At 41.4% G+C, this 14279-nt stretch overlaps 1 protein-coding gene across 1 annotated transcript; it reads right to left on the bottom strand.

Moving 5' to 3' along the window:
• Nucleotides 1-11669: 11669 nt before the first annotated feature.
• LOC144752428 (uncharacterized) lies at nt 11670-12458 on the bottom strand. Its single transcript, XM_078640359.1, has one exon. The coding sequence runs from the start codon at nt 12456-12458 to the stop codon at nt 11670-11672; it is 789 nt and encodes a 262-aa protein (XP_078496485.1).
• Between the last annotated feature and the right edge of the window lie 1821 nt (nt 12459-14279).

Raw genomic sequence — 14279 nt, 5'->3', positions numbered from 1 at the left:
ACATACAGAGGTGGATAAATCAGGTGCGCTTCTAGTGCACATCCTATGTGATGCGTCATCTGCCGTTGTCATCCATGAGATAGCCACACAAGGGGGTGCTACTGTAACCACCCAGCGAGATATAAATGAAGCCTTCTGTAATTATTATGAAACCCTATACCAAGCTCCACCACAGCGACAGATGATATCATAGATGCCTTCTTTGATGACCTACCTTTTCCTCAACTAGGCCCCTCAGCTCAAGATGCTTTATCGGGTCCTATCAAAAGGGTAGAAATTGGTGATGCTATTCGGGCACTTCCACAAAATAAGGCCCCTGACCTAGATGGCTTACCGATAGAATTCTTTGACACCTTTGTGGGTATTATGGTGCCCCATTTAGAACAGCTATATAACTCCGTGATGGAAACAGGGTTCCTCCCCTTCACTACAATGCAGGCTCTGATGGTATCCCTTCCTAAACCAGGCCGAACTGCCACAGACATCTCAGGATATTGCCCCTCTCATTACTAGCCACAGAATACAAAATATTGGACAAAATTTGTGCACTCCGCCACCTCCTATACTTACAGAATTTAATACATACTGACCAATGTGGCTTCATGCCCACACTCAGTGCCTCACTGAATATTCTCCGACTGTACCACGTCATGGGGACCGTCTATGAAACAAATCACAACGCAGGCTGCATTACACTAGATTTAAAACCGTCGTTTGATACACCCCACTGGGACTACATGGTGAAATCACTGGGAAAATTTGGCATACCACCTGCCTACCTGAAGTGGGTTCATCTACTGCACACTGCCACCACGGGGAGGGCCCATATGGGAGGCCATATCTCCCACGCATACCCAGTTGGAAGAGACACTCAACAAGTATGCCCACTGTCACCCCTATTATTTGTGCTTGCACTGGAACCCTTGGGCATTAAACTACAGTCCAAAGCAGAATAAGCGGGTATTAGACTGGGGCATACTGCACATGTATTATTCGCATAGGAAGATGATATAATCATCTATGCCAAGGACCTGGTCAATGACCGAGGACCCACCTCAGGTATCTTCCAGCAAAAATGAGGCAAAATCACAAGCGCTCTTCTTTTGTCTAGGTGCACACCCAGATACCATACAATTTGGACAACTTTCCCTATCAGTAGCTTAACACACGTTCAAATATTTAGGTATACACGTCTATAGAAAATCACAAGACCTAATAGAAGGAAATCTGAATAGGGCTATTAGGGCAATTCGATCTCAGAAGACCTTCTGGACTACGCTGCCATTATCCGTGATGGGCCGGGTAGCTATTTTAAAAAATTGGTAGCCCTCCCCCGGCTGCTGTTTTTTTTTCTTCAAACCCACCTCTGATAATTCCTACTCCCATATTTAAAATGCTAGATACATTACTTTCTGACCTCATCTGGGGGAATGGCCGGCAAAGAGTGAGCCTATCTAAACTGCAATTAGAAACAGATAAGGGTGGATTAGGGGAACCTGATTTTCATGCATACTGCTATGCAAGCCTACCACAATGGCTGTCATACTGGTTGTGAGGCCGCAATTTACATGAGGTGGGATACACCACGCATGACATTGACCACGCTTTCTCCACACTTTGGTGTTGCCTCGCTCAAAAGTTCCCCATAACGCCTGAAGCTATTACGCCCAGCACTGCTGTACTGGCATAGGGCGGTGCAATACACACGTCAGAGCATCCCATACGCTAACAACATGCCATTGCTAGGTATCCCTACACCCACAGGTCTAATTACAACCCAACCCATCCACAGATGGGTTGAGGAAGGGGTCACCACAGTGGGGGTGCTTTTCAACAACTGTACTCTAATGGACCATGGAAACTTCACTAGGACAAATGGAGTCTTGGGCAACCTCTACATGACGCATTCAACAATCCTTGTATTTGTTAAAAAACACTGGGGCCTCACCAGAGAGGAACCCCAACCACATGAACTGACACAAGCACTATATCTCATGGGAAGGGGGAGTTTCCTCACGAAACAGCTGTACTGCGCCATCAGGTTCGCAGGCTGGGATCTCTCTCACTGATCTACGCAACAAATAGTCTGAAGACCTAGGGAAAGAACTGATAAATAAGGAAAGGGCTACATTTCTAGAGTACCTTTAAAAGGTGTCCCAGAATGCCGAGTTCAAATCCATACAGTATATGGTATTACATAGGGCGTACCTCACTCCATACCGCTTACAACATTTGTTTCTGGACACACAACAACAGTGTCCTAGATGTATACTGGAAACGCAGATATCTTACACATACTCCAGGCATGCCCTAAATTGACTGGATTCTGGGAAGGGGTACTACAAAGTATAAGCACCACGACAGGGATTCCTACAGCGCAAACAGTAGACAGCTGCGTGCTTGGCCTGCGCCGCTGCCCTAAGTCACAGAAGGTGCAAATGCGTTTCAATGACTTGGCGGTACTAATTGCCAAACGCGCCATCACAATGCGGTTGAAATCGGGCGAAGGCCCCATCAGTTGACAGTTGGCACAATGAGGTGGTGAGATGGGGTTGTACGGAGAGCGCTGCCTTTAGACAAGGAGAGGCCCGAGGCCAACGTAAGACCCCAATGTCAATGGAATGGGACATATTATTAGAAGCACTCAAGGCCCTTGAACCTGCACCCACGCCTTAGAAGAACTGTTGAATAATATGATATTCATCGTTTGTTTGCAACCCCCCCATAATATCGGACCCAGAACGATATATACGTGTAGTAGGATTCTCCAACTTCCACACGCTACACATGCAATGACGGGCAAAACGAGGAAATCAGGATAGACTATATAACTGAGTATTTTACATGGGGTGATCCAGTTGACAGAAGTGGGGGCAGAGATAGTTTAGTTGTTCTAAAATTACACAAGCTCGTATATAGAGCCTTTTCCTTAGGTATCAATACGAGACTACGCAAGTACATCAAACTGTATAAGCTATTGATGGTGTGCGGGATTATCAGCTCAGTTTATCATACTCACCTGGGCTCATAAACATTCACACCTTGAACCGGTAAGCCTGCCTCAAGTTCTTGCCTATCAGAATTTATAATTCACTTTTAGGACTTATACCTGTACACCATAACTTACCAAATCCTTGTCACTTGTACACTAAGACCTATGGACCGAAAAGGATGTTAGAATAATAGATAGTAATAAAACATTTACCTTTATGAAATAACCACAGACTCTGGAGAAAATGTTAACACTTTATCTATGCAATAGTTTGTGAATCATGAGCCATACAATTAACTATTCTTTCAATTTAAGAAAATAATTAATAAAGCAATAGTTCTGCAAGATTTTAAAGATGAACCTTTAATCATTGGTACCTGGGAAGGGTAAGAAAGGGAAACGGTACAAGGACATACCCACACAGATTATATTTACCTAGAATGGTGTGAGGACCAACCCTGGCCACTGGCTGGGACTAAAGGAAAGAGCTCCTGACAAATCAGCTGCCAACGGGACAGGACAGGTGCAGGTCATGACAGGTAACCTCAGCTAAGTGCAACGGCAGCGTCACACCCCTGTCTGCGGCTAACAGTCGGACCCCGACTGGGTCATCGAATATTCTCCCTCAGCAAAACTCCTCATTCTTCTGACAGAGTGCTCGACTAGCACCCTGCTCTCGATTCTCCTTCAGCATACGTTGGGTCAGGGACAGGTCTGTGACAAGTCGGACAATCTAACTGACTAAGCCTATCTTAGTTATACTAATTTCCAGGGCAATGTACCACCCCCAGTGTTGCAAGTTTGTGTATTCCATTCTTTTGATTGGTCAGAAAGGCGAGGGGAGGTCATCACACCATACTAGCAGGAAGTCATTTTCATTCAATAAAATTGATCAATGTTCCTGCCCATAATTTACTTTCCCATGCACTTTTATTCCACCCAGCAATAATTGTTTCAATATTATGTACAATGTATTTGATCAGTTCATATTTTCTTTCTCTCATGGGGTCAAACGGGCACTTTCCCAGGAACATCACTGGTAAGACGGTCTTTGGCAAGGATTCAATGCCACTGCTCGAAGTCTCTCAGTACTTTTGGTTCATGCGCAGTTCCGATTCAATATGACGTTACAAGTCACAAATACGAGCTATTAATAAAGTCAAAGAAAAACACATTAGAATGCAAAAATAAATGAATGGACTGTATACCACTTATTTCTACTCTAACCCTATTACTTATATTTAACTATAGCGTTAATAGTTAAACAGAATGGACAAGTTTAGTTATAGCAGTAGCAGGTGCAGGTGCATTCATGTGTGAGACATGAAGCGGACATTTTGGCACTAGTGCGCAGCTGCAAAGATTTCCCACCAAAGCAGAAAGATGTCACACCCCGTGGATGTGGCATACGCATGCGCAGAAAAGTTTCAGCATTTTAGCAGCACATACGCAAGATTCCCCAAAATGCTAGAAATGTCATGTAATGCATTTGTTAATAATACAAAACATGTTGATTAATAAGTTACCTGTTATTTTGAGAGGATTGAATCCGAGCAAGTCTCTTTACGTATGAAACCTTACTCCATCAATCCCCTCTTTGATGGTGTTCTATACAATCGCAAATTAAAGAACCAGATGCCAACTTCAACGCTCTCCCAATTCAATTTCTTCTATTACTTTAGAATTTCTTCTTTCCCTATTCTTCTGTAAACCCCTCATTCTTTTGTATTTGTCCCCTTTCATCTCTTCAAGCTGAATCTCGTCAAATTTTCGTTTCTTTCTTTTCTCATTTACTGCATACCACCTTCTCTTTCTGCAGCATTTGCACCAAATCATTATTACTAAATTCAGTAGGGCTACTCCCATTATTGGCATCAGTATTTTGCCTATAATACTTTTTCCTACGTTGAAAACCAACTACCTACAGAGGAGAGACCATCAGTTAGTCTCTTCCATGCACTATCAACCTCCAGTGGTTTCAATTCTTCTTCCAAATGTGTAATATTTCTGACATACCTTTCAATTTCAATACTTTTATCAGGTATGTAAGTACAACAATGTAGCGCCTTCAACATTCTACAGACTCCGCCCTCTTTTGCCAATAATATATCAAGAGCAAGTCGATTTTGCAAAACCATAGATCTTATCGCAACTAATTCAGTATTGATCAGTAAGAATCCTCCAGCAGTGTCAGTTGATAACCGATCAACTACTGTGGACAATTTACAGATTCTTTGACTATAAAGAATTACTCCCACTAAGCTATCAATGCACTAAATATGTCACCTACAATTTCGGAAAAACTAGCTCTTTTATATCTTGTTAGTTCATTATTGTCTTGATTGCTTCCAGTGATTCTTTTTACATGGTATACTTTTGGGAATATTATTCCGATATAGCAACTCCCATACCAATGATCAGGCAGCTTAAAGTAAGCTTTGTTCCCACAAATGAAATACACCCCAGGAAAAACTTGATCAGTTCCCCCATTTAGTCCCCAACCCCCAATTATTAGGAATTTTTTTTCCCATTCACTGGAACCGATGAATACATTGTTATACTCTGTTTTTAATCTATGGAGACAGATTTCCCCCTTCTTTTCAAAGTCCAGAAACATAGCAGCATGAGTATTGCCTGATGCCATAAAATCTTCCCTTTCAGCCCACTTGGGTATTTTGGGTTTCGGTTCATTGGCCTTTCTATGGAAATCCTGTCTCCTTTTCTCTACTAAATTCAAAAACACGTTTTCTTGTTCATATAACTTTCATGTTAGATTTTTGTTATGTGCTTCATCTATATCTATTGTTTTCATTGTTAAGAAAAATTCTCCCATAAACCGTGCATCTTTACTACTAAGGACAGGGTTCATGTTTCTACATATAGGAATTTCAGAAAAGATTACGTCTATGTTAGAATAAAAATACTGTAATTTTCCAGTTCTATAAAACAAAGTAGCCAAAATACTACATGAAATATCATAGGTCAAGGGTAAGTGATGGTAGGTCACCCCTTCTGCTACTGATGTGGGCAACTTCATGCACACATAGAAATCACTAATTTCCATTGTTTCTACATAATATACTAATAGGTTAGCAGATACATTCAAATTCGTCTCATTGCTATTTTTACTATGGTGTTATTCTATCTCATTTGGTGCTTCTAAATCTACTCTGTTCTGTTTCAGGTTAGCTACCCTTCCATGTCGACTAGTGTCATCCTGTTTATTAGCAGCCATCAAATAAGGTATTGCTATTGTCAGTCCTAACCATGCTATGAGTACTATCAATATACTGCATATGCATATTCTACAACCTGTCTTTATACAATTTCTTTTTGAGTTTCCAGTAACTCTATTATCAGCCATTTTTGAATAAAGAGACTCAGCCCCTCTTTGTGACTTTTACACAGAATAAACTGTGGCCTAATTTCAAGTTGGCCTCACTTCTTCGTCAATTGGATCAGTAATCAGTTCTTCATCGCTTTCATCATGGATTTCAAGATTTTCAAAATCTTCTAGGATTATATATGTCCACTCAGGACCCTTCAATTTATTATTCAGTCTTTCAAGCGTGGGCTTGGTCAGGTTCTTCATTTATTGTCTTAAGTCAATATTTTATTCTTTTTTTTACCAATCTAGGTCAAGCATCACCTTTTCTGAGTCTCTTAGCTGGCACTGTGCTCTGATTTTCTTCAGATGACTTTTTGTTTTCATTTAGTTGTGGCACAATTTGTTTATTTTCGTCTTCTGTTTTCCTCTCTATCTGACCTTGTCCAAGGCTTATGTCTGTCGTTTCTGCCTGGATGGGTTCTTCTTTACTAGTCTGACTTTGTTCAGGAGTTTTTGGACTTGGCTTTGACTTTTTCTTTGTTTACCTTCTTCTTCCTGAACACTTTTTTCTATACCTGTCTAGTCCTGCTCAGGTCTTGTAATTTCTTGGTTGTCTTCTGCCTGAGTATTTGCTCTAATATCGGTCTGTCCCTCCACAGACTCAGGAGTGCTGTTCCTGTTTTCCTCTGTCTGAGTGTACTGTTCTTTCCTTATATGGTCCTCCTCAGATTTACTATTGGCTTTGATTTCTATAATCTGAGTGCGTTCTTCAATTCCTGTCTCCTCCTCACTATCATTCTGTCTATCTAGATAAGTTTGACTTCTGGCTCTCACAATATCTTCAGGTATGTCGACTACTGGAATCCATTCATCCCGACTTGTGCTCGGTTGTTCTTCATCAGCTACTTCTGGATCAACCACTTGAGACCCTTCAGCTGCGCAACCTTCAGCCTCTACTTCGTCAGGTTCAGTCCCACTTTTAGTATGACTGACTTGAATCCAGTTCGGAATTCCTTTGCACTTTACAGCTGTGGTGGTAACCAATATTACTTGGTGTGGTTTTTCCCACCGTGGTGCCAGGCACGATTCTCGGGTGTGTTCCTTTATCACTAGCCAATCACCTGGATTCAGAACATGTGCTGGATTCGATTGTCTGGCCACAGTGTCTTCCCCAACCTAGTGAGAGATAGAACGCACTTGATCAGCCAGCTCTTTTCAGTACTCCAATACCAAATCATCAGTTATGTTTATCAGCGAAGTCTGTGTTTTTGTCTGGAATGCTTCTGAGTCCCATCAGAGCAAGAGGTAAAGTGTCAGGCCACTCCAAAAGGGTAGATTCATACATCTTTCCCAATCTCAATTTGATTGTGCCATCCAATTGTTCTACCACTTCAGAAGCCTCTGGGCAGTATGCACAGTGCAGCTTTTGCTCAATTTTGAATGTTTCACAAATTAGATGAATTATTTCATTATTAAAATGAGACCCTCGGTCTGATTCATTCGTTACTGGAAAACCGAAACGAGGAATGAGCTCTCTCAACAGAAGATTTGCTACAGTTAAGCTATCATTCCTACTGGTGGGATAGGTTTCCACCCATTTTGAAAACAGGCAGACAATGACAAGGACATATTTTAATCCACTACAAGCCGGTAACTGAATGAAGTCGACTTGTAATCTTATAAATGGGCCTTCTGCCTTTCCAATTTTCCTGTGGCAAACTACAGTTTCCTGCCATTTGTTGACAAATTAAGCATCTCTGGCAAAGACTCTCTGCTACATTCCTGAACTTCGCATTAAACCAAGTTTGTCTGAATAGTATTATCATTGCATCTCTACCTATGTGCATGTCCCCGTGATACATCCTAGCCATGGGAACAAGCATACAGTCTGGTAACACAGGTCTTCCATCTAAGTAAACAATGACACCATCTTCATCCCTTCTCTGACAACCTATTTTCTCCCATTCTTCCTTTTCTTTTTGCTCTGCTTCATTTTGCAAATCTCTAATTTCTTCCCATGTTCTCACACCCTCTAGCAGCATAAGTTGGTAGCTGATTCCACATGCATCGATTTTCTTGTTTACTGCCAATTTGTATTTGGCACAATGTTGGGCCACTTGGTCAGCATAACGGTTACCTGCTGTCACTTTGTCATTTCCAGATTGATGAGCAGAACACTTGACCACGGCCAATTCTTTTGGCAATTGAGTTGCTTCTAGTAATTCTTTTACAAATTGTCCATTTTTAATAGGAGTACCCGAAGAAGTCCTGAACACCCTTTGCATCCAGAGTTGGCCAAAGTCGTGTACAACCCCGTAACCATACTGACTATCATTGTAAATGCTTTCTTTCCAATTTTTCCCAATTTTGAAAGCTTTTATTAAGGCTATTAATTTGGCTACTTGTGTAGACTTGACTCCTGGCAAATAGGATGCTTCGACTATACCACTCAATGTACACACAGCATAAGCAGCACTCAAGCCTCCTTCCTCATGTTGCATACATGAGCCATCTACAGATAGCTCATATTCTGAATCTTTTAGCGGGCCTGTCTGGGCGTGGTTTAGTACTGTATTCTGTGAGGTCGACACAATCATGTTCAACTTCTTCCTTTACCACTTCAAAATGTGAATTAGGTAACAGTGTTGCTGGATTTAAAACAGTACTTCTGGCAATTGTCACATTTTCTGCACCTAGAATAACTCGCTCATACTTAGTCAGCCGACTAGGAGTTAGGTACTGTGTGCGAGTTTGTGTCAGTAAAATCACAACTGCATGTGGGACATATGCGGTTACAGGATGTCCCATTACAATGGACTCACTCTGCTCTAGACTCATGCAGGTTGCAGCTACAGCTTTCAGACATCCTGGCAGTGCAGATGCCACTGGATCCAGTGTGGCAGAAAAATATGCCACAGGACGTTGCATTAAACCATGGGTTTGGGTCAGTACTGAAAGAGCACAATTGTCTTGTACATCATAAAATAGTGCAAATTCCTTTGTATAATCAGGCATTCCTAATGCTGGAGCTGAGCACAGACAGTTTTGTAACTTTAGGAAAGCAGTCATGCTCTCTTCATCCCATTCTACTGAATCTTTTGCTCGTTCCTTTGTCATTTGGATCAATGGCTTGGCTAGGACTGCAAATCCCACAATCTACTGCCTGCAGTAGCCTACAACTCTGAGAAACATCCTGATTTATTTTTGTGACTGGGGTAGATTCATGCTTCTAATTATTTTGATTCTTTCTGATGTCACTCTTCTGACTCCTCTCTCTATCTGGTGTCCCAGATATTTTACTGATTTGGTGCAAAATTGCAATTTCTCAGGTGACACTTTGGGGTCCATTAGGATGATGGGCGGACTTTGTCCGCCCGGATCCTAGCGGGGATTGGTACCGCCCGCCATAAGGGCGGGGGTCCCGTGGGGGGCATTAGGATGTGCCCGCCACAGTGGCGGGCACTTCCTGCATTTCTAGCATTGTGGCAGGCGGTGCTCTCAGCACCGCCCGCCAAAATGCTAGAAATGCATTTCAGCATTTGCATAAACAAAGCGGCAAGCACAGGTACCCCCCGTGTGCAGCCCCCACCCCTCCTTCCCCGCATGCCTTTCCGTGGTGGCATTGCCGCCACGGAAAGGCATGTCTGAAAGCCCATTGTAATATGGCTGGCGGTGTCTATGAGACACCGCCACCATATTAAACATTTTCCGCTTCGGCCGCAAGGCGACCGGGGCGGAAAAGCGGCGTACGGTCTTTCTGTCCGCCGTGGTCCCCCCCACCATACTAATATGGCGAGGGGAAAACTAGTGTGGATGTAAGGCGGATTGCCTCCGCCAGGCTGGCGGTGGCTACTGCCAGCCTAGCGGAGGCAATCCGCCCGACATCCTAATGGGCCCCTTTATGTCCACCTTCAGCTAAATCATTCTGTAATGCAAATGTATCAACAATGCAGTCATTTTGAGTTTTAGACGCGACTAATAAGTCGTCGACATACTGCACCAAGACAGACTGTCCGGGCAGCACCAAATATTCAAGACATTTTTTCAAAATTTGATTAAAAATTTATGGACTTTCTGTGTACCCTTGAGGAGCACGATTCCAAACATAGACATGCTCGTGAAACTTAAACAAAAATAAAAATGTACTATCTGGATGCAATGGAATTGAGAAAAAGGCATGGCATACATCAATTACAGAGAACCATCCTGCACTCCATGGTATCTGATACAAAATTACTGCTGGATACGGGACCACTGGACAACAAGGGACAACAATTTTATTGATTTTACGCAGGTCTTGTACAACCCTATATTCCCCGCTTGGTTTCTTTTTGCCAATTATAGGTGAATTACATGGACTGCTCATTATTTCTTTTAAAATGCCTTGCTCATCCAAACGCTCTATTTCTGATGCAACACCTGTTTTTATTTCTGGGCTGCATTTTGTTCTGTTGAGTATGTGGGTAAACTGCACCTTTCTTCACTGCCACTTTTATCGGGTCGACATTTGCCATTAATCCTACTTCTTTTCTTGTAAAGTCCCACACATCAGGATTTAGAGTATTTTGAAGCTCTTTTGGTAAACTTTTTAGAGTCGTCTTTTTAATTTCAGTTTCTTGCTTAGCTAATATGATTTTATGAATTCCATCTTCATCTGGTGTTTGAATTTCAACTCCACTTGGGGTGCAGTAGATGGTGTTATTCATTTTGCCCAGTAAATCTCTCCCTAATATGTTTACGGGACTGGATTCACATACCACAAACTTATGCATTTCTTTAAAATTGCCAATACACACATCCATTGGTTCTGTAAAAGGGGTCCTAATTTGTTTATTAGAAACGCCCACTCCTTGGATCGCTTCTCCCGAGAGGGGTAGGTTTTGGATATCTGCTGTTCTCACAGTAGAGCGGGTAGCACTAGTGTCCAATAAGAAGGTGATGTAATTTCCCTCAACCTTGCCTTCTACATAAGGACCTGACAGATCTACCGGTAAGGATACTCCAAGTACGCATTCCTCTTCCCCCCATCTCAGGCGCCGTCAGAAACTATCTTCTTCAAAAAATGTGTCTTGAGAAACTGTGGTGTTACTATGGTTTTCTTTCCACTTCCCTCCCAATTCCCGGTATCCACACTGTATTTGGCTTGACTTATAAAATCTGACATAGGAGCAGAGGGTAACTGGTTTTGTATTACCTGCTGTGGTTGCCTTTGTGATACTTCATTCTGCGTCTGTGGATTTAAATTTTAAGTTTGGACATTATTACTTTGTACCGACTTACACTCGTTTTTCCAATGCCCCAATTTTCCGCACCAGTGACAGGTAAACTTTTTCTTTGCATCTTCTCTGCTCATTCTGTTTCTAGGCTTGCCCCATTACCTTCACATTGTCCTTCCCCTCTTCCATGATTATTTGCCTGCTGACTCAGCTGGAGTTCTTGCTGTTCTGCTAATTTTACTTGTGCCCACATTACCTTTTCTTTCAAATTCTTCCGCTTATTATCAATTTCATCCCCACAAAATGTTGCATACTTAAGGATCTCGTCAACAGGCTTTGCCTGCCAACATATTTTATGGTCTTTAATCATTTGCGAAATTTCTGGTTTTAAACCTGACACAAAACGATAAATAAAATGTGTCATGTCCTTGTTATCAATGGTTTCCAATCCACTGTATTGTTTAAACACTTGTAAAAGGTGCTCATAATATGCATGCACTGATTCATCTTTATTTTGGGTTGTTCTGTCTATTTTTGTCCAATCTTTATCCTTTGGGGTTAACTTTCCTTTCAAATAAGTCATTACCTGATGGTATTTTTTCATAACATCATCTGACGGAGCTCCTGTTTCTGGATCTCTAGGGTATTCATCATTTGGCCAATCTACTGTAATTTTACATTCTGTCCATAAATCTGCAGGAACAACTATGTCAAATAAACCATCCAAATCCTTTAGCAGGACTTTTGAAACTTTCACAAATCTTTCAACTTGCCTGTACCATTCTATGGGCTTCTCCCAAAATTTTGGGAATTCATTTGTAAATGATAAAATATCCTGTCGAGACCATGGGACATGTACATACCCTCCTCCTGGCACTTCTCTCATTGGACACAACCTTTCAACCTTTTTGGTTTCTTTCATTACATATTCAGATGAAGTTCAATTTGCCTGAGCTTCCGCCTTGTTCTTTGTCAATCTAGCTTTCCATCTGTCTAAATCGCCCCATTTTTGTAGCAATGATAACAATTCTTTTATTTGCAATTTTCGTCTGACACATTCATGTTTTCTAAATCTTTGTCAGAAAATTCAGCTCTATATGGTTCTGCAATACTTTAGATTTACTTATGTCAATTCCCATGTCAGAGGCCAAATTCATTAACTTTTCATTAAATATTTTGGTATTTCGGGTGATACTTCTACATATGAATAACAACTCTTCTTCACTGAAAGTATTTAGTCTTTCCAATCCGACATTCCCAGCTATCATTTCTTTCAGTTCTACTCCTAATTTAAAAATGTCTAATACTTTTGGCTGCAATTTTGGCTTTTCTATGTATCGTGACCATCTCTCTGTTTCTTATGGGGTCACTACAGTGGCATTTTCTGTTCCAGTGGATGTTTCAATCTGTACCTCTCTTGAGCATTCAGGAGTAATTTTCCTGATCGAGTCACCCACTGGTTCTCTTATAGGCAAGTCCATCAGGGAAATCACTGACTTAAACTCACTTGCTTGGTCATCAACTATTATGTTTTCTTTCCTGGGTTGTACTATAGGTGTGATCAGAACGGGAGTTTTAGGACTAGGTTACTTTTCTCCATACAATGGACCAACAGGACCTATAGTTACTGGTATCGTTAGGGCTTCAGGACTTGTATTCAATTGAGTGAATTTCTGAATTAATTAATTACGCTGTTCATTTATCGCTTCCCTTTCTTTTTCTTGTAATACCTTTTCTATGCTGGTCTCATGTACAATTTGTGGAATCAAAGGTGGTTTTAAGAACAGAGCACTAGGGTTAACTCTATTTGTTTTTTCCTGATAAGGTGGTGTATTTTTCATTAATAAATCTTCAAGATAATCATCTTCTGAATCACCACTAGTCATTAAGTTTTTTGTTTTCTCTGAATTTTTACTTCCCGTCGGCTCGTCTAAGGTCAACACAGGATATAATCCTTCCACTAACATAGACTGTCTCCATTGTTTCATCTGCTTATCTCTTGTTTCTTTAGGATATCTGGGATAAAATCTACTAAAACTTCTATCACACCGATGTCGGTTGCGTTCAAAAGCCTCAGTCTCCCACTATTCTAAAGCTTCATACTGCGTTAATCTTGGTCTGGGGTCTAATTCATTCATGCGAGTTCGTAGATTGTGCAAAATTCTACCATTAAAGGTACCATACTCAGGAAAAGCCAATATGCCACTGTCTTTGGTGTACTCTATCAAATTCTCTAACCATACACAAGTGTGGTAGACTCTTTCTATCATCATGTATGATGCATGCATTTTCGGTGGTGGAATAATAATACCTTCTCTCGTTTTTCCGGGTTTGAGTTTTTAAAAATTCTGCAAGAATGACTTTTTCTCTTTTCTCCGTACATGATATGGGGTATTCCTCTAATTTGTGTTCTCTAGCAAACCCTAAATATTTTCTATCAGGGCAATTTCCTATTATTGCTGGGTCTAGATGCCACATCTAATGACGGCTGTATTCATTTAATCAATTGTTTACTTCACTTAAATGCTTCTCCAAAACCAGCAACCAATCAACTTTTAATTTCTAAGTCACTGCAACCAATGATTGCAAGGCTTTTCAGTGATATGGGTTTACTCACACTCTCTGCACTCACCCCTCCTTTACAATATTACCTCAGCTACACACTCGCTGCCTCAACCAATCCCAGCACGGCTCTTTGTGCTGTCAGTGCAGCACCCGCGACTGACTCCCTCCTATGGAAGGT

The sequence above is a fragment of the Lissotriton helveticus genome, chromosome 5_1 (assembly GCF_964261635.1).
Source record: "Lissotriton helveticus chromosome 5_1, aLisHel1.1, whole genome shotgun sequence".
In the NCBI taxonomy this organism is placed as follows: domain Eukaryota; kingdom Metazoa; phylum Chordata; class Amphibia; order Caudata; family Salamandridae; genus Lissotriton; species Lissotriton helveticus.
The sequence above is the reverse complement of the archived record's forward strand: the minus strand, read 5'-3'. Positions and strand labels throughout refer to the sequence as shown.

Bases quoted from the DNA above. Each gene is read 5' to 3' on its own strand.
- LOC144752428 (XM_078640359.1), bottom strand. From the start codon at position 12,458: ATGAAAGAAACCAAAAAGGTTGAAAGGTTGTGTCCAATGAGAGAAGTG.